This window comes from Parathielavia appendiculata, assembly GCF_033297405.1.
Source record: "Parathielavia appendiculata strain CBS 731.68 unplaced genomic scaffold N657scaffold_47, whole genome shotgun sequence".
NCBI classification, from domain to species: domain Eukaryota; kingdom Fungi; phylum Ascomycota; class Sordariomycetes; order Sordariales; family Chaetomiaceae; genus Parathielavia; species Parathielavia appendiculata.
In genome coordinates, this window is record NW_026944266.1 from 1 (window position 1) to 18,446 (window position 18,446).

Sequence of the window (18,446 nt, forward strand, 5' to 3'; positions counted from 1 at the left end):
AAGTTGTTGAAGGTCCGGCACGCCCTAGGGCACAGCGGCGTAGGAATAATACATATATGTGATCAACGACTCGACGAGCATGCATTCTAGTCTAGGGATTCCCCGGACTCTCGGGCCGTCTCACGACATCAAGTTACAGCTAATGATTTCCCATTTGAGATGATACTTGGACGTGATGCGGTATCACGTGAGGTAGGTAAAACGGTAGCAGGTCCTTGGTGTGCAGGCACGCGGGGTTCACGATACGAGTCTCAAGTTTGAGAACTGCTTCTCCAAGCCCGCTTCCAGCCTCTAGCGAATTCGAGGCATTTAGATTGCCCCAGACCGGTGAGGATACCGGAACCTTTACTTGGAAAATGTCCCCAAGGGCACTACATGTACTGACTCAGGGAATTGCCAGGACATGAAGCAATCCTCAACTCGCTTCGTCCAGTGTTTACATGTACAATACCTGCTATTCAGAGCCCCCCTCGTTGTTGAAGTTTCAATTTGATCCTCCAATGTCTCCCAGGGAGCCAACAATCACCAATCCATACCGCCACCTTAAACCCCAGCATCCCCATGATCGTCCATCAAACTCATAGCAAAGCATCGACTTCTTGTCGCGTTCCTGTTTCTGGACAATTTTGGAGATGAGTAGGTAACGACGTCGGCTGCCATATGAGAAGACGCCGCTTGCGGCTAACTCCATCTCGTCAAAATTGTGATAGCCAATGTGCTCATTTCGGTCGTCAACATTGGGTTATCCGTTGACATCGTTGTAGGCGAACTGGAAATAGATGCGATTAGCGCGATCTTCGTCCTGCGCTAAGGAATTCATCTTCTGTCGCTTAACCCTGGCGGCTGGCACTCCCCACGGATCGGCCATCTGTCCGACTGAACGCTTCCTGCCGATCAACCTGCCTTTGACATCTCTGTCCCGGTTAGTGTTGGAGGCACCAGGGCTCCTATCGTCCTCGCCGGAGTCTTCAGGGTCGCTATATGGGCAGTGTTTGGGCTGCTCCTCTCTGAGCATTTCGACGTCCCGCCTGGACATCCCCACCAACATTGTTCCTTCAATAGTGCCGAAGCAGAACGACGCAACAACGCCATGCGAACTCTTGACCGGGAAGATGTTGAGCTTCATGAGATTGCTGTCGTTGTAGTCGTCCGAATTGGGACCTCCATAGCGCTCAACCAGGTAACAACCCAGCAGGTGTGCAATCCCCGAGGGCTCGGCCGTTGCTGCTGTTGTACGAAAAAGTCGTAATGTGGCTTATATCGACGGTCCCTCCTCGCCTTCTTCTCGAGTCTCTTCTTTTCATGCTCGGTGCGTATCTCGGCCCCCTCTTTCAGCTGCTCCTGGAAATACTCCTCTTTTAGGCGCTCCATTCCACGCCCACTTCCCCGGCGTCCCACCCGATAACAGCGGACACACCATACTTCTTGAGTGGAGATCAAGCGTTCTCGAAACCATTTGGTCTGGGAGTTTCTGGTTCTGGAGTTGAAACCGGCTGAGAGTCACCGGGGTGGATGACTTCCCTCTTGTTGTGAGGATGTTGCCATCGATGTCGACAGCGAGATACCTGCTGAGAAACCACTCCAAGTCGAGATTTTTCCTGGGCGCTGCGAATTTCCTTCTTTCTATCGAAAAAGGGTCTCGAGCCGCGCAAACTCATTCTCAATGCCCCTCTGCATGGTATCCTCCCAGCCGGCAAACACGGTGCTCCAAGTCTTCAGGATGACAAGGTCTGGAAAAGCCGCGATCACCTCGTCAAACTCGTCTTGGTTGTTCCACAAGCGAAACGAAAGCGGGCCTAGAGTCTTCTTTCCGTCCGGCCGCCCTTCGGAGTCCAGGAAGTACTTTGCAATGAGGCGGGGTGGATCGGAGTTGGTCTCTTCCGCAGGGCCGCCCTTGATTTTTGGCGAGCATCATGTCCTCGAGCTGCCTATGGGCATCATCGTATTTGCTGTTGGACTCATGCGGCCTGCGGCAAGATATATCAGATATTCAACTCGAGGACGGATAACAGGGGCCGACCGCGAGCCTTTGGGCCGCAGGAGCCTACAGCGGTAGAAGAAGCCGCCAACACAATTGCAGTTTGGACGGGGGGGACTGCCGACACGGACAGAGTAATGGAGGAGGCCTGGAGAGAGAGGTGGCTCAAGGAACGAGACGGCCGGACAGCAACGAGGCCCGCAGATGACCTTGACCACCAGCACGAGACTCTGTTCCAAGACAAAACCCTAAGGAGACACGACGGCCTCAGCAGAGCGAAGAGTTCACTGTTGATCCAAATTCGAACCGGGGCCATAGGCCTTCGGGCTTTCTTATTCGAAAGGAGAGTCCCAGAGGTACTGACGCCTATATGCGAGTGTGGAGAGGGGCGAGAGACTGTCGAACACCTTGTGATGTGGTGCTTGGCCCCACCGTTGACTCGAAGATGGGAGAGAGCCGAGATCAGAACGCGAAGGGACTTTTATTCTGTCCTACAGGGAATCAGTCCCAAAGCTGCACGGCTAACGGGGAGGATCCTGGACTGGCTGATGGACTCGGGGAAACTGCCGATGTACAGTCTGGCCAGGAGGCTGGAGCTGGAGCTCGCAGTCTGATACCCTTTCCTTCGAAGGCCAAGAGGCCTTCCCACTTTGTATTTGCAGGATCACACACTGATCGTTTCCTTGATTGTCGATATGGGTTTTTCACCCGGCCCAAGAGGGCGCGGTTTTCCTGTATAGTAAGTTGTTGAAGGTCCGGCACGCCCTAGGGCACAGCGGCGTAGGAATAATATATATTTGCTGTTGGAGACGGTCTGCTAGTTCATCGCACTAGCAGGTATCTTCGTCAGCCCAGTGGGGTGAACAGAAGGTCCATGCTGATTTTCTCAACTCACCTTTTCAGCATGAAGGGCGTGATGCAACAAGTCCTTCAGATAGTTCTACCGACCCCCCTCCCTGATTGGAATTCCATAGAAATGCAGCTGTGTAAAGTACCATTGTTTGGTAGATGCCTTCTCGCCCGAGCGGCTCGAGAGAAGGTGGCGCATTTCGCAAGGTTTCGCCCGGGCGATGCCGTCCATTCTGGAAACATCTTGCATGCATCGTCGAAAGTGCTGGTATCCCGTCCGTAGGTATCGGAGGAGAAATAGCTGAGTTGGGAGCTATGGGGCCGTTGTGAGTTCTCCAGCGGTACCTGCGTAGCACCATTTTGCTGGCTGAGAGTTGCTTTGATGATGGCTCCTTCACTGAGACGGGAAGGTTGAATTCTCTCAGAAAGGCATACGTACGGAAGCCGATAGGCACAAAACGAACATAACCACCTTAGCACTCGAGCATTGCGACCATTTTACTTAGCTCGCACCAGGGGGGTGATTAGAAAATTGCTAGTGAGCCCCCATCACTAGTCTACATCTTTGAGCCATTTAAAAACAAAGCCCAATGCTGGCCAGTTAGAGCCAAGAACCTAATCCCCTTTCATTGCATATACAGCCGCGCCGCTATAATTTCCCCCAAACTTTCCCCTTCCTCCACAACACTCCATCCCCTACCTGCAGTACGTGTACGACCCCCACTCTCTACACGAAGCTTTCCTCGATCCCCCGTAGTATAAGGACAACACTCACAGATTGGGTAAACGGGAGAATCGAGGTTCTCAAGCTTGAACTTGCTATGGTCGACGGGACAGCCGAGTTCATCGGCGTTACCAGAACAAACGTTGCTCGCTATGTCCGTCGTTGTACACGTATTGTCGCGTTGCTGTCTGTTTTCTAGTGTAACTTGATGATCTGGAGGTGACGAACTTTTTGCAGGGGTTTGATTAACGTAAGGTTTATGCATTGGCTATACTGTGTGGCTTAAGTAGTGGTTAAATGCAACGCTTCCTACTTTTGACTACCATTTATTAATATAGGTTTGATGTCGTAAAGTAGTGAGTAATTGAGCATTGAGGGCGTAAATGTAGTAAGCACGCTAGTACTGAAGTAGATATACTCGTTTTGTGCCTATCGGCTCCGTACATCAGGCTAATTATGTAGCAACACCCTAACCCCAGCGTACTTCAACCACGCCCCACTCCACGTCCCACGCTCGCGCTGGCCGGAGCGATGACCGTAGTCTTAGCGATGAACAATCCGAGTTCGCCAAAAACAAGACTACCTTAGATGAACGGACCGAAACGGCACCATTGACCCAGGGGATATTGTGGCAAATCCCCAGTGACCGCTGCTTGAGCTTTTTAAAATAGTTCCCGTCACTGACCTTCCATGTGCTCAAGCTCTCTCGGAGATCACAAGCGACAGTGCCAAGGAGGCGTTTCGAACAGTAACCACACATGGCGGAAGAATCGCGTATCGTTTCCTACCCGACCTTGGCTCCCTCTTGATCACTTCGCACCGCATTGCACTCGCAAGGCCAAGAGCAGTCCGCTACGAGGACTGCTGATGTCTGGCCAGCTATTACAACAAGGAACCCGAGTCACGTTTTGAGTGTGCTGCGAGCTCCCATCCGATCCCGCTGTGAGACCACTGACCGCGGCCGGGTGACTCAGCAAGGAACGAGCAACCTCAGATACATTTGCTTGCCTGAAATGCAAATGCACATTTAAGACAAGACACGCCGAGCATCAGGAGAAAGAATCGAGGTGAGTCAGTGCTTTGTTTGTTTGGTTCAATCAACAAACTCACAATATGCAGTGCCCCTTGTTTCTCTCAGCTTTCCCTGGCAAACACGAAGCATCTCACCACGATGAACAGCACCATCGATGATGCGGCAGCAAATTCCCAAGACGGGAATAAGACTTCCACTCTTAGCGAGATGGACTCGATTCTCGCTGCCTTGAAGTCCATCGCCAAGTATAAAGCCCGCTCCTACGACACTTCTAAGAACGTACATGTTCCGTTGTTGCAAGCCCATACAAAAGACTCTCCCGAGAACGGTCCAACAGTCGTCCTCCTCGGCGACTCCATGCTGGAACGCATGACCACAACCGGCCAGTCCCCCAACTTTGTCGCGCCCTGGCCGTCCCCGGTAATGCTCAACGACGACACCCTGTCCAGATACCAGCTCAAGTCCGATGAGCACCCCACCCTGCACCGATTCGATCGCGTGTTCAACGCTGGCGTGGGCGGTGACAAGATACAAAACGTTGCCTACCGGCTTGTTGGAGACGAGGAGAGGGGACTACCAGGGTTGTTGCCCTTGTTGGCGAGATGTGGGACCGTCAAAGTATGGCTTGTTCACGTTGGGACCAACAACCTGTCGCCGAGATATGGGTTGAGGTACGAGGATGTGGCTGCGCTGGAGGTACTGCTCAGGGCATTGCTGCGCGCCAGTCCAAGGTCTCGATTGCTATTGACTGGGCTGTTTGACAGAAAGGACATGTCAAGCCACGTCGTTTGGGGCGCAGACGACAAGCTGAAAGATCTGGGCAACCTGCTCATGGACCGGGGCGCGATCGAAAGGGTGCTGTTCATATCTCGCCCTCTTGAGATCAACATAGAGGAGCACTTGGTGGATCACGTCCATCTGAACTTGGCTGGATATCGCGTGTGGACTGAGTTTCTGTTTGTGTCAATGGTGGCGGCGTTACAGTGGGTGGACAGGAACGACAACTAAAGCGCTTGTCATCACTGTATGAGACGGAAAATATGCTGATATTCTCAGATTTCGAAGTGTTTGGCGGAAGTAGATGTATGGAAACATACAAATCCGCTGATCAAACTAAGGTACCTTACTTACCCCGTCAAGTTGCTGTCTTGTGACCAATGAGAATAGAATGCAACATCGGGATATAATAGTGTCACTCGACCAGGTAAACACCAAAATTGCAGTCACCTAAGGTGGTCATGCGTTCCAAAAATGCACAGTCACCTAAGGTGGTCATCCGTTACCAGGCAGTCTAAAGGTCTAACCTATTTTAACGCTCTTTATAAGCTAAGTTATTTGATCATCCACAAACCGCTAACGTTATTCCCACAAACAGCTGAGTCCGACTTCACTTGTTACAAGGCACCTGTACTCAAACAGATAACTTCATAAGCGTTCTGAACTACATATACACAGGTTATCCTCAACTGGCGTGAGTGAATCATGAGCGCGGACGCACCCGAGTATGTTACTGTCCTGTACCCTGCTCGCTCCCCTAACCCCTTGTCGGAGGACATGCGGTGCTTTTTCTGCCTGACGCAAAGGCAATCCAGGACGAATGCCCTGACATCCTCACCAAGATAGACAAACCCTTCTGGAATATCGACCATGGAGGGAGGGCCTACGATGGGACGGAGACGATGGGTCCGTGAGAAAATTCAGATCTTGAGTGGCCTGTTTCCACTTTCAATCGATTGCGGCACAGCAAGACAACGTTGCCCGAGGGTCGCATCGTCTACATTGGCGGGGAACACGAGGACTGGTACGACCCCGACTCCTTCAAGGCTTCATCTACAATGATGTGGTCGTCATAATCAAGCCAGGCGACGGGAGAAACAACGGAGAAACTGAAGCGACATCCGAAGGAGCAACTTCTGATGAAGCCGAAATCTAAAGCTATCCGACTGACGTCTTCCCACCCACCAATTTCCACACTGCGACTTACTGCAAGAACTGGGAAGCATGAGTTAGACTCTTCATGTTACCAGGGATCTTTCGATGTTGATATGTGATCACGGTCTGGAGATGGTCGTTTCTAGAGTCACGAAAGAATAGAGCTTCATGTTTTATCAGGAGTACGCGCCCAGTTTCCCTCTCCTCTTGTTGTTGTTGCCAGCCAATCGCGAGACAATGGGCTTATAATGACGGTGGCTTGTTCCATGTGAATGGATGTCTCACCCAATAGGTTCTGAAAACCCCCCCCCTTCCCCCCCCCCGGCCGTATCCACCCGTTGAATAGGTGCAAATATTCTTGCGGGACAGTTCTGTGAAATCCGTGCTGCCTCACGCTGATGTCTCACCAGAGGTCCTTCAGGTAGTTCCCTCGACGGCGGTCCTTGAGAATGCACTCCAACATCTCCATATCCTGGATCGACTTGAAGCTTGGCGAAGATGCGTCGTTTGACGGCACGCTGCCACGGCCGGGTCATGGTGGCATACTGGGCTAAACGACCGGAAGCCGAGTTTGTTGAAATGTAAATCTTCGGCGATGAGGTCGATGAGCTCTTGTGGTGAATTGCTCATGATAGCTCCGATGCTCCAAGTTGGCGTCCACGTTGGTGCGGCGGGCTCGAACTTCATGAAAGCTCTCTCAGATGGAGAATGGCGCTTTGGCTCTTGCATGAGCTTATTGAGTGACCTTCCTCCGGGTACAGGGATAAATTGCCTTGCCTTGGGAGCTCGTACCTGACTGGATCCAACAACAGTGGCAAAAAGAAGAGGGAACTGGGAAAGTCGCACTGAACGGAAGGAGCCCTCAACAGGCGACTTCTTTGTATAACCCGCTCAATCGGGCATCCGCACCGTTGTACGAGCCGCCTTTTCTCATACTTTATCCATTGAGATCAGTTAAGGAATGCTGAGCTTGTTTATTATTTGTCGCTGGTTGAGGGCATAGAGCGTATCGTCAGCGGGAGAGTTTGCCGACCATCATATTTTCGTACCACCATTCGATTCCAAACTGCGAAGGACCTCCACAGCAACGAAGTTGAATGCAAAGGTGGCCTCAGGGAGAACACTGGCAGCAACCCTTCCTGGGCCGTTTATTCCATCTGATGAGCCCGAGTCTTAAACCCAGGTGTGCCTCAGGCGCAATCCCTCGCACTTCAATTACTCGCCGCCCTCGCCGCCTCACAATCCTTCCCGTTCTTATCCCCATGCTGTCCTGCCGAAACACCATTCTTCAACGCTGTCACCACTCTGGGATATCTCTGCTTCCCCTGGGACATAACCACGGTATTGTCCTCGATGCCGCTTGAGATCTCCGCCTTCTTCTTCACTCTCTCCTTTTCCTCGTAGCTCACTTGGCAGATGGTCACTTCTTGAGTTCGGTCCAGTACACGCAAACCTGGCTTGTTTCGATTGCTTCAGGCAACCACTCAAGCTCGGCGAGCTCTTGAAGTTCAGCCGCTGAAGAAACCGGGCTGTTGGGGGTCAGGATGATGTGATAGCGGGATGTTGGTTGCGTCTTGAACGTTCCAGCTTGGAGGTCCCTTGGAGTTTGTTCCCAAAGTCCGGCGGCCCAGGGAGAGTCGTTCTCTTCTTGTTTTGCGAGGAGCCATCTTCAATTTCGCTAATTCGCGTTGGAGAGCCGACATTTGATGGGTTGTGAGGCGACAGGTGGATGATAGTTTGGGGGCTCGATGGGGCAGAGGTGGGAATGCTGCTCGGCGTCGCCCAGCACGAGGAGGTATGTGCTACATACTGTATTCTGTGAGAAACAGTATGATGTGATGGAAAATCCTACGCCCGCAATCTTAATTGGGGCGCCAGTCTCTGGGCTAGCCTCACTACTGAAATTCTGCAGCCGCCATCGCCAGCGCCTCTTTGCATCTCGGACACCACATTACTCCATATCCAGCAACTGAATCAAATTGCTGAGTGCTTTAATTCTTCCCAGTTTTGGATGTTTTGCCAACCAGCATCGGTTGACGGCCTCCGGCACGCAGTATCCGGCCCTCGTCCGCCAACTCAGCCCCACATCGGTGCTTAACCCGACAACTTCAATCCCGACCGCAGCAGGCCCGCTAAAGAGTTGCCAGTCACGTGAATGAGTAGGAGGAAAGCCAACGAGAAGGAGGGATCTGTTGGTTTTACGGAGAAGGTTGAGAGCGAGCGAGGGGAAGAGTAACAATGGAAGAGGTGTGATACAGGTTCGAGCACGCAGGAAGCCCGGCCTGCTTAGGACGAAGTTGGCGCATATTCTGCACACGGAAGCCAGACTCGGAGCGATCAGCACCTCAAGAACGTGGCGCGTACATCGCATGTAAGCCGATGGGGCGGATAGTGACGAGCCTCTCGTCCCCGTCGGCGCGTATCAGAGTAATCAGACAGATCAGGACGGCGCCTTCAAATTGCTATCTAGGTAAGGTGAGTACTTCGGTCAGGAAGACGACAAGTGAGGGGCCGGACCGCGCAGGGCGCATATCATATTAGGGAAGGGGGCGATTGGTCACTGCGTGATTCGAACCGCCCTGTTGGGCTACTGCCGAGATGTCAGTATCGCACGCCCGGGTCAGTAAGATACCTTAGGTATTCAGCCAGGGCCGGCCTCGCCTTTCTTTCGACAAAGGCAGGGACTGGAAAGCGAGGAGTCAAGACCGAGGTTACTCCTTGTGCTCCCACACAGCCGCTCTAGGTCATCGATCTGCAACCCTATAGAATAAACCTATCGGGCTACAAGGCGCAATTTGGCAGTGCCAGAAAACCCCAGCACGATATGCAAGTTTAGTGACACAAACGGTTTTGTATGCCCGCTCTCTAGGTAACATCTATGGTCGGACTTGAGGCTGTGCAGGTAGGCCCGATCAATGATAGCCCTAGGCCCGATACACAGAGACGAAGATCCATGGGGACTCCGATCGTTTCCAGTTGACACATTGGACCCAATGAGAATCCTGAAAGGCTGTAGGAGCAATTGCGGAACCGATTACTGCCCAGTTCCGTCCAAGACGTAGCACATACACATTGTAGGAACAGTACTTGAAACCCTTTCTATATACACATAATAGGTGCAACTGCTACTCTCGGAGAATTGGCCCTACATCAACGGTTTAGGTTAGAGCGATGCAGCACTCAGAAGACTTGACGCTCCATAAGTCCCTGATATGGAATACGTCAACAACTCCCAGTTCAAAGTATTGTCGTACGATTAGACCTTGGTCTAACCACCTGCTGTATCTGGTGAATAAGCTGACTGGAGTAACGTTGGACCAACTGAAAACACAATGTGAAGTTTTTTTTATGTGGGCCGAGAAGTGTTGGTCGTCAAGTGAGCTTATTAGAATGCAAGTGCGATTCAAGTGCGAGTTTCGGATTCGAGTGCGAGCTTAGATTGTCGATTGTTGGTGACGGTGCACATTGCTGCTGCATGCAACACGTTCAATGTTCACGGTTGTCGAGGAGCGAGCCGCAAGGCAGATCCCGAGGAGCAATATAGGGGAGGCAAAAAGAAAACATTGAGACAAAGGTAACCGATGGTCAGGTATATAAAGACTCGACCTCGCTGCGTCCAAGTAACCTTTGCATCCAGCATCACTCAACGAAATCCTCATCTCCTCCTACATTGTTCCCAATTTCCCAGACCAGCAACCCGACTTTCTCAAGACTCCCAACATGCAGCTCACCAATGTCATCTCTCTCCTGGCCCTCATGGCTGCCGGCGCCTCCGCTCTCCCCGAGCCTGTCGCCAACATGGCCGAAGGCATCGTCGAGCGCGACTCGGGCCACCTCATCGAGGCTCGTTGCACTGCTAACCTGCCCATCTGCCAGGGCGCGTCGTACGTCGGCGACGACAACTGCAAGTGCCAGGGCCAGGTCCCGCCCTGCGGAAATTGGAAGTGCGGCTGGAGTGGTCCCAGGTCCATCGTTAGTCCATGTCTGAATCGTCTGTGATTTCGAGGTAACTAACAGTTTTGATATAGATGAACTGTGCATCTAAGGGAACTGGTTGCGTGTGGATCAACTAGGAGAAACCAGACCTAGTAAGTGACCTCGTTCGAATAGACCTGGCGTGGATCGACTAATCAAACCGCTCGTACGTTAGATGCGAGCTCGAGAGACCCTAGCAACTCCTTGGGGAAGATATGGCAGGCTAGGGTTTTCAGGAGTTAGCAAGGGACAACTGTCCTAGCATTTCTTCGTGTTTGAACTTTCATCTTCTTGTAGTGGCGGATCCTGATCACCATTACGCGCCTATCGCTTTCTGGTACCTTAGTTTCCAGTCGTTACTCACCCAAAACACTTGCCTGGGCCCGGGCTTAAAACCATCTCTCCGTTCTTCTGCCAGTGTATTGTGACGGGAGTAGACGCTTGATCTATCTGCAGCTGTTTTGGCCATTTCGAGTTCCAGTAATAGTATTCCTTACGTAGACTTCCGCCTCCCACGTCAGGAGACCCCTCCCCGTCTGGTGTGAAGCGTCGCAAAAATTCCGTTCTTTAGCGACTACCTCTCTATCGAAATGCGTGGCCGCCACATATGGCGGGCTGGACGAATACCGTGTAACGCAGTCACGATAACCAGTATGCCCGACTGACTTCCCTGTTGGCGCCGGCGATCGGCGTCCAAGGCAGCGCAAAGAAGCAGTGTACGCGGCGCGGATGTAGCCGTACTTGTCGCTAACCGAGTCAAAGACGAGAGGTCGCAATTTCTTCGCCAGGAGAGGGTTCACCTCAAACCCCCAACAGCACCGTCTCCCTCGGGACGTTTGACCGGCAAGAAGAGGAGGGCCTTCTAGAGAGCAGGCGAGTGCGATATAACACGGTTCCATTCTTCGCTAACGCGCAGAGCCGACACCAACAAGCTGACCATATCGAGTTCGAGCAAGATGGCCTGGAGCAGCTCCGGTGTAGCCAAGACTGCCCTAACTACGCTTCTTACCAGTACGTTCGCGCCGTCCATTGTGACTGGCCGAACACGACTACACTCGGAAACTGGAGGTTAGAGGACGAACCCGAAGCAAGTTAGGTACCTTGGAAAACTAGCCGAGTCTTATTCCGAATGCGCTCGGAGTTGGCTGGGGCCGAGAAACAGCGAACTACCTTAGAGCACCATACTTCAGATGGTGCCTTACAGTACATATAACGATCGCTGATTTGCTAGTTGATCGGAGGAACCTGAGCAGCCATTTGACTTCTTTCCGTTTTGATCGTTTGTCCCGCGTGTCATTCGGAAGCTTGTAGCCAAGATGAATCACCAGACAAACAGCTTGCCCCTTTTGAAAGCTGATTGGAAGTGTGATAGAGTTGGCCTGAATAAGCGGCGGACCATTTTGGTGCGAGTCTCAGGGGCATTACTCAGACCAAACATGTTAAGTCCAAAACGGGCTCTTGTCGCTGCTATAGTGGTGGTCTGCCTGACTGCCCAGCCGCAGTGCGCCGTAGTGGACCGCAATATTGGCAATGCCTGTCAGACAACCCCTAGCAAAGTCCCCTTGGCATTGCCAGGCAGCAGTTTCTACAATCACGCGCGTTCCCACTTCAGTCCCATGGTCAGCTTGTACGAGGGTCGAAGCAATACACAGTAGTAGTCCGATTGGGCTGTCAGATGTCATGGGAAAATTAGGTAGGTAGGTACGGTAGGCAAGGTAGTCATGGGCAAATTAAGGTATGTAGGTAAATGTGCCTTGGGCAGTGATAGTCATGAGCTGCATGTACATAAAGATGGCTTCTCGACACGATCGAGGTCAGCTCGCTCACAACTCGGGCTGGGAGTATCTTCTTTCATCCCAAACATGTGGTGCTTCACGATGCGTGCCAGCGCCATTCTCCTCTCTCTTCTCCTCCCTATCGCCCTTAGCCAGGTGATCGAGGGCGGCTGGACAGCCTTCGGAGACTCATACGCAGCTGGCATAGGCGCGGGCAGCAAACACGCAAGCGACACGGGCGACTGCAGGAGAAGGGTCAATGCCTACCCCAACCAAATCCAAACGGACGGGTCACTTGCGGGGGGGTCGAATGTCCAGTTCAGCTTCCAGGCCTGTTCCAGTGCCAAAATCGCCGAAGTTCAATCCCAAATCACCAAATTCCGAGACGGCCCGGAGCAGCTGCGAGGCTTTGCGACCATCTCGATTGGCGGCAACGATGCCGGATTTTCGGAGGTCATCGAGGCCTGTCTTGTCCGTGCCAAGTTCGGCAGCCCGAGCTGCGACTCCGTCATTGAGGCCAAAACCGAAAGGGTCAAGTCCACCGACATGCGTCAGAACCTTGAGGATGCGTATCGCGCCATCTTGGACGCGGCAAAAGCTCCGGGCAAATTGATCACTTCGTTCCGGCTGGTTGTGACAGGTATGTCATCCTGCTCTGCGGTGTAAAATGCTCTCGTGTCTAATGCGTTCCAGGCTACGCCCGTTTCTTCAACGAGGAGACGACGGATTGCAACAACAGACACATTAGCTTCTGGGGCTTACTCGAGCCTAACAAGCAGTATCTCACTGTGGAGCGCAGAAAGGCACTCAACAAGCTCGTCAGCGACATGAACGAGGTCGTCAAGGCGGCAGCCGAGAAAGTCTCGAGGGAATCGGAATTCGGACAGGTTGTCTTTGTCCCGATCGACGAGCTTTTTGAGGGCCACAGGTTTTGCGAGCCCGACGTCAAGGAACCCGACAACAAGAACCCCAACTCGTGGTTTTTCTTGCTGCAAGGACGGGATGCCGCTCCCGACGGCTCGCTTCTACCCCCATCATACCCCGACGAGCCTGTCAACCTGACGCCCTCCGAGTGTGAGGCCCTTCTCAACGGGACTACGCCGCCACTGGGCGACGGCTGGGGCGAGTTCATGTTGTGCTCGGCGCAGCAGGGCACCGCCGAGGGCAAGCAGCTCGCCGACTGGATCACCGACGACACAGACGGCAACCTCTCGGGCGGCATTAACATTCCCGAGGCCTGGGGCAAGGCCTTCCACCCCAAGAGCATCGGCCACGCCCGGATCAGGCAGGCCATCATTAATCGACTAAACAGTCGCGGGGCAAACCACAAGCGCGTCGTCATCATGCACGACGGGACATTGGAAGAATTCGAGGCCATGATCAACCACCCGCTCAATTCCAGGCTCGACGCCCAGCGGATTGAACAACCGGGAATCAATATCAGGGGCTACGCGGTGTGGATCGAGGCAGACGCAGCGCGCAAGATCAGGGACACTGTTACTGGCGTCGTGGGGGTACTCTTTGAGCGGGCCGATGAGTTGCCGCCTGCATGGCCGGTTGTTCCTTGGACCACCCAGGACGCTGCAGGGGTCGCCAATGCCACTGAGAGGCGAGACGGCACCCTGCAGAAGCGGATTCCCTCGCCCGCCACGACCACGGATTTGGACTTCGAGCGTCACCTGTACCCACTGGGAGACAATGTCGACATATGGCACCTAGGCGTCTTATCCCAGCCGCCTGCTCTGCCGGACCTGCGCCTTCTCGACTTTCGCCGCGGATATCTCCATGATCCAAAAGGCGGCAGCGGCGTCAACATTTACGTCTTGGACTCGGGGGCTAATCTCGACCATCACGAGATCTCGAGCAGACTCCGAACGGACGGACTGCCGTCCTACGTCACAAGGGCAAGCAAGCTTGGGGTAATTGATGACGCCAGCGGTAGGAAGTCGCAAGTATCTGAAGATTCTGGACGGATACTAATCTTCTTGTTAGGTCACGGCACATGCATGGCCAGCCTCATTGGCGGCAAGAAATATGGAGTCACCAAGACGGGAAACAACATTATACCCGTCCGGTGGGAACTGGGTTCGCAAACCGGATCCCCAAAAGGCGCTTCTCTGTTCGAAGGCTTGCTCTGGATCCTATTCGATGTCAAACAACACAACAAGCAGGGCAAGGCCGTTCTCAACTACTCAGGGGGTGAGTTTACTACGTACCTTACCTAGCTTCGCGCACCCCCCACAAGACAACAGACTGACGAGATGCCCTTGAGATAGGCACGCCGATAGCGAGTTGGGCCGACGAAGACGACTTGGACAACGCCGACCCACCAGATTCGCCAATATACCTGAAATACGACCCGTGGCGCTGGTTCCTGCCGTACTTCAAGCGTGAGGACGTCGTCGTAGTGTGTGCCGCGGGCAACACTGCCTCGGCCCCTGAGGACTGGTGGGTCGAGTTTCCGCGGCGGCACGCCCACCAAGGCTTCATTGGCGAGGACAGTCTGATTGTGGTCGGTGGAACCAATCCGGAGGGCAAGATCTGGAGGGAGGAACGCGGAGGAGGCACCAACAGATACTTCTCGCTCATCACGGCCTATGCTCCCGGCTCCGACATGACGTGCGCTCGTCACGGCTCAGATCTCGATGCGATACAGCGGCAGAAAGGCACTTCCTTGTCTACAGCCATTGTCTCGGGCGTGATCGCCACGTTCCTAGACCGCGCCGATCTCCAGGCTGAGCTGCAAGTCCCCGGAAGCGTGGCAGTTCGGGTCAAGTCGTTCGTCAAGGAGGCCGCGCAGTACCACACCGACCAGGCGCTCATCGATCCCGAAGCCGGAACTCCTCTCAACGTGTTGGGCACCCACAATTATGTTCCCTGCGATACGCCGTCGACCCCGCCTCCGGGGGGCCAGTTCCCTAGCACGGGGAATACTTTCCCGGTGCGACGGGGGGATGTCTTCTACAACCCGGGTGTAAGTAGAATCTCTATCTCCTTCCTGCCAGCTGCCTGACCTTCCTACTGACCCCAAATCCAGGCCATAGCTACCTGCATCGGCGGCGATACCAACCCCGCCGGCGGCATCGTCGGCGATGTGCCGGGCTGGAAATACACCGGGTGCTACGTCGACGCTGACTCGCGGACTCTGAACGGCGCCACCACCTCCGCCAACGACATGACGCCCACCCAATGCGCCGCTTTTTGCGACGTAAGGGGCTTGACTGTTTTTGGAGTCGAGAACGGCAATGAGTGCTGGTGCGACAGTACTTCGCCTGACTCGACCCTCGAGGCGGCCGAGGGAGACTGCACCGCGCTCTGCACAGGCGACGACACGCTGCTGTGCGGTGGATTCTGGCGGTTGACGGTGTACAAGAAGCGGGAGCTCGAGGTTCAGCAGGTCGAGGGCTGGGAGTACTCGAACTGCTATGTCGACGCCGACGCTCGGCTCTTGCCTGTTGGAAAGGGGGCTAGCGCGCAAATGACCCCCCTGATGTGCGCCCAGCAGTGCTGCGGGTACCGGCTTTTTGGTGTTGAGAATGGCGAGGAATGTTGGTGCGGTGACAGCCTCGACACGAGCAAGCAAACACGCGCTGGGGAATGCTCTACGCCATGCACAGGCGACGGCGATGTTCAGTGCGGTGGAAATTGGCGCATCAACGTGTATGCGGACCTGCCCGGGGATGCGCCTGGGTGTACTGCGACGGGATCCATCTCGATGTCAACGACGCTTTCCACCTCGACCGTCTCGTGCACGTCATGCCCGTGTGCTGGTGGTGGCCTGGAAAAGCGAGCGTGTACGGCGACCGCGTCTGCCTCGACGTCGATAACGCGGTCTAGCTCTGCCATCTCGACATTTCCGCAAGGTCCGACCTCCACAACAACAACAGCCATGCCTCCATCCACAGTCACGACTTCCACCACCCGGCAGACCACCCTGACAACAACAACAGTGCCTCCCCAGCCTCCGACAACTACCACATCCCGGACAACAACCTCCAGCACACCGCCAAGCTGCCCCGCCTCCATCGCCTGCGACGCAGACAACTGTGCCGGCACCTTTGACCAGGGCGGCGTCCGAGCAACCTGCAAGGGGTCTTTCCCCGGGTGCGTCTGCCGCCCGACGGCTTCGACCTGCGGCAACCCGGCCTCGTGCGACGCGGGCGGGTGCGCGGGCAGCTTTGACGGCAACGGCCAGGCCACCTGCAAGGGCAATTACGCCACGTGCCGGTGTCTGCCGCAGGGGACGCAGTGCGGGACGCCATTATCTTGTAACCTCAACGGCTGCGCCGGGACGTTTGACGCCAATGGGCAGGCTACCTGCAAGGGTAACTTTGCCGGATGCAGGTGCTTGCCTCAGAGTGAGCAATGTGGGACGCCCTTGTCGTGCAACCTCAACGGCTGTGCTGGATCGTTTGATTCCAACGGGCAGGCTACTTGCAAGGGCAACTTCGCTGGGTGTAGGTGCGTGCCACAATCGGAGCAGTGTGGCACGCCCTTGTCTTGCAACCTGAACGGCTGTGCGGGTACCTTCGATTCGAATGGACAAGCCACCTGCAAGGGAAACTTCGCGGGATGCAGGTGCTTACCTCAAAGTGAGCAATGTGGCGCGCCGCTGTCATGCAACTTGAATGGTTGCGCCGGGACATTCGATTCGAACGGGCAGGCAACTTGCAAAGGCAACTTTGCTGGTTGTCGCTGCCTACCACAGTCGGAGCAGTGTGGTACTCCGGTCTCTTGTAACTTGAACGGTTGCGCGGGCACCTTCGACTCCAACGGCCAGGCTACCTGCAAGGGCAACTTCGCCGGGTGTAGGTGTCTGCCACAGAGCGAGCAGTGTGGCACACCGCTGTCGTGTAACCTAAACGGCTGTGCCGGCACCTTCAACTCGGACGGAGTAGCCACTTGCAAGGGCAACTTTGCCGGCTGCAGATGTCTGCCACAGGCGGAACAGTGCGGTAACCAGGCCAGCTGTGATGCCGGCGGTTGCGCGGGAACTTTTGACGCGGATGGGTTTGCTACTTGCAAGGGGCGATATGCCACCTGCCGATGCAATCCAACGACAAACACATGTGGGAACCCTCTATCGTGCGACCTCAACGGCTGCGCCGGCACATTCAACTCCGACACGGGCAGGGCGACGTGCAAGGGGCGCTTCGCGACCTGTCCCTGCATTGCCACGACGGTGAGTCCAAGAAACTCATCTCCCCTGCCCCTGAATCCTTGACTCGGGGGTTTTAAGAACTTCAACTGACCAGCATCTGTGAACAGGCCATGTGCGGCGCCCGGCAGAGCTGCGACGGCAACAACTGCGCCGGCCGCTTCACGGGCAACGATCCTTACGGCCACTGCACCAACTGGTGGCAGCCCTGCGAGTGCAACGCCACACCCAACACATGCGGCGAGAGGCGAAGCTGCGACCTGAACGGGTGCAACGGCAGTTTCGACATCAACTCGCTCCAACCCTACTGCCGGGGCAATTTCCGAGGCTGTGCCTGTCTGCCGACAGACGTAAGAACTCTGCTCTCTGCCTTGGCTGATAAGCATGATGGATAGATGCTGATGGCTGTGTTGTGGGTGTAGAGAACGTGCGGCACCCGCCAGCAATGCTCGACCAACGGGTGTGCGGGGACTCGAGACAGCGACGGCGTCTGGCGATGCAAGCAAAACTATGGCGGCTGTAGGTGCTTCGTCAACAAGTTCTGGGCCCACGGAGGGGGCCCGCTCGGTATCACCGCCATCCCCAACCTGTCCATGTATGGCAACGACAATGAGTGCAGTACGTTTTCCTCTTTCTTTTGCTGGTCTCCCTCCCCCTGTTGACACTGCCAATCAGCCAACGTTCCCTCGGACTGGAACGACCGCATCTATCAGATCGGCCTCCAAGACAACTACAATTGCCAGTTCTTCCAAGATATCAACTGCGCAGGAGGTTCCGTCTTCTACAACGCAAGGGGGGTGCACAACCTCCCTGGCAACTTGGGTGGGCAGGTCAGCTCCTTCAAGTGCTGGCGTAGCGATGGGAACAACAACTCGCCGTCGGCGAACGGATGAGCATGAGCTCTGAGTCAGCTCGCTGGTCGCCTTCACCTGTATGGGTAGGTTTGTTTTGTTTTATCATGTCTGTGGCTATTTGTACGTCAACCATAGTCCACCTAGCTTCGCAATTCCACCGGCGTTCTC

At 54.6% G+C, this 18,446-nt stretch overlaps 9 protein-coding genes across 9 annotated transcripts; 6 read left to right on the plus strand and 3 right to left on the minus strand.

Moving 5' to 3' along the window:
• Nucleotides 1-541: 541 nt before the first annotated feature.
• N657DRAFT_373658 (uncharacterized protein) lies at nucleotides 542-1,281 on the minus strand. Its single transcript, XM_062787060.1, has 2 exons — nucleotides 703-1,281; nucleotides 542-636 (listed from the first exon to the last, which is right to left on the minus strand). Exon 1 carries the CDS (start codon nucleotides 1,124-1,126, stop codon nucleotides 743-745), a length of 384 nt encoding a protein of 127 aa, XP_062642159.1. The 5' UTR covers nucleotides 1,127-1,281; the 3' UTR covers nucleotides 542-636; nucleotides 703-742.
• Nucleotides 1,282-4,491: 3,210 nt separating this feature from the next.
• On the plus strand, nucleotides 4,492-5,645 carry N657DRAFT_373667 (uncharacterized protein). Its single transcript, XM_062787061.1, has 2 exons — nucleotides 4,492-4,618; nucleotides 4,671-5,645. Exon 2 carries the CDS (start codon nucleotides 4,723-4,725, stop codon nucleotides 5,590-5,592), a length of 870 nt encoding a protein of 289 aa, XP_062642160.1. The 5' UTR covers nucleotides 4,492-4,618; nucleotides 4,671-4,722; the 3' UTR covers nucleotides 5,593-5,645.
• Nucleotides 5,646-7,422: 1,777 nt separating this feature from the next.
• N657DRAFT_714030 (uncharacterized protein) lies at nucleotides 7,423-8,179 on the plus strand. The gene has a single exon (XM_062797457.1). The coding sequence runs from the start codon at nucleotides 7,614-7,616 to the stop codon at nucleotides 7,878-7,880; it is 267 nt and encodes an 88-aa protein (XP_062642161.1). The 5' UTR covers nucleotides 7,423-7,613; the 3' UTR covers nucleotides 7,881-8,179.
• On the minus strand, nucleotides 7,788-8,322 carry N657DRAFT_714034 (uncharacterized protein; the record flags this gene model as incomplete). The annotated part of the gene is made up of 1 exon (XM_062797458.1): nucleotides 7,788-8,322. A coding segment is annotated over one exon (267 nt), but the record flags the coding sequence as incomplete, so codon positions are not given.
• A 115-nt stretch (nucleotides 8,323-8,437) lies between these two features.
• On the minus strand, nucleotides 8,438-8,965 carry N657DRAFT_651310 (uncharacterized protein). Its single transcript, XM_062794140.1, has one exon. The coding sequence runs from the start codon at nucleotides 8,885-8,887 to the stop codon at nucleotides 8,468-8,470; it is 420 nt and encodes a 139-aa protein (XP_062642163.1). The 5' UTR covers nucleotides 8,888-8,965; the 3' UTR covers nucleotides 8,438-8,467.
• A 1,201-nt stretch (nucleotides 8,966-10,166) lies between these two features.
• Nucleotides 10,167-10,589, plus strand: N657DRAFT_714038 (uncharacterized protein; the record flags this gene model as incomplete). Its single annotated transcript, XM_062797459.1, has 2 exons — nucleotides 10,167-10,488; nucleotides 10,545-10,589. The coding sequence occupies exons 1-2, from the start codon at nucleotides 10,237-10,239 to the stop codon at nucleotides 10,587-10,589; spliced, it is 297 nt and encodes a 98-aa protein (XP_062642164.1). The 5' UTR covers nucleotides 10,167-10,236.
• Nucleotides 10,590-12,067: 1,478 nt separating this feature from the next.
• On the plus strand, nucleotides 12,068-14,686 carry N657DRAFT_373696 (SGNH hydrolase). Its single transcript, XM_062787062.1, has 3 exons — nucleotides 12,068-12,906; nucleotides 12,960-14,204; nucleotides 14,259-14,686. The coding sequence occupies exons 1-3, from the start codon at nucleotides 12,213-12,215 to the stop codon at nucleotides 14,489-14,491; spliced, it is 2,172 nt and encodes a 723-aa protein (XP_062642165.1). The 5' UTR covers nucleotides 12,068-12,212; the 3' UTR covers nucleotides 14,492-14,686.
• A 755-nt stretch (nucleotides 14,687-15,441) lies between these two features.
• On the plus strand, nucleotides 15,442-15,936 carry N657DRAFT_541300 (WSC-domain-containing protein; the record flags this gene model as incomplete). The annotated part of the gene is made up of 1 exon (XM_062787825.1): nucleotides 15,442-15,936. A coding segment is annotated over one exon (495 nt), but the record flags the coding sequence as incomplete, so codon positions are not given.
• A 45-nt stretch (nucleotides 15,937-15,981) lies between these two features.
• On the plus strand, nucleotides 15,982-18,317 carry N657DRAFT_583710 (uncharacterized protein; the record flags this gene model as incomplete). Its single annotated transcript, XM_062789694.1, has 4 exons — nucleotides 15,982-17,448; nucleotides 17,535-17,774; nucleotides 17,847-18,042; nucleotides 18,100-18,317. The coding sequence occupies 4 exons, from the start codon at nucleotides 15,982-15,984 to the stop codon at nucleotides 18,315-18,317; spliced, it is 2,121 nt and encodes a 706-aa protein (XP_062642167.1).
• Nucleotides 18,318-18,446: the final 129 nt, after the last annotated feature.

What these genes read in the sequence shown, in the direction of transcription:
- N657DRAFT_373696 (XM_062787062.1), top strand. Translation starts at nt 12,213, where the DNA reads ATGGGCAAATTAAGGTATGTAGGTAAATGTGCCTTGGGCAGTGATAGT. An exon ending in GTTCCGGCTGGTTGTGACAG is followed by an intron (nt 12,907 to 12,959) that starts GTATGTCATCCT and finishes AATGCGTTCCAG; the next exon opens with GCTACGCCCGTTTCTTCAAC. An exon ending in GGTAATTGATGACGCCAGCG is followed by an intron (nt 14,205 to 14,258) that starts GTAGGAAGTCGC and finishes TCTTCTTGTTAG; the next exon opens with GTCACGGCACATGCATGGCC.
- N657DRAFT_651310 (XM_062794140.1), bottom strand. Translation starts at nt 8,887, where the DNA reads ATGCGATGTACGCGCCACGTTCTTGAGGTGCTGATCGCTCCGAGTCTG.
- N657DRAFT_714030 (XM_062797457.1), top strand. Translation starts at nt 7,614, where the DNA reads ATGCAAAGGTGGCCTCAGGGAGAACACTGGCAGCAACCCTTCCTGGGC.
- N657DRAFT_373658 (XM_062787060.1), bottom strand. Translation starts at nt 1,126, where the DNA reads ATGAAGCTCAACATCTTCCCGGTCAAGAGTTCGCATGGCGTTGTTGCG.
- N657DRAFT_373667 (XM_062787061.1), top strand. Translation starts at nt 4,723, where the DNA reads ATGAACAGCACCATCGATGATGCGGCAGCAAATTCCCAAGACGGGAAT.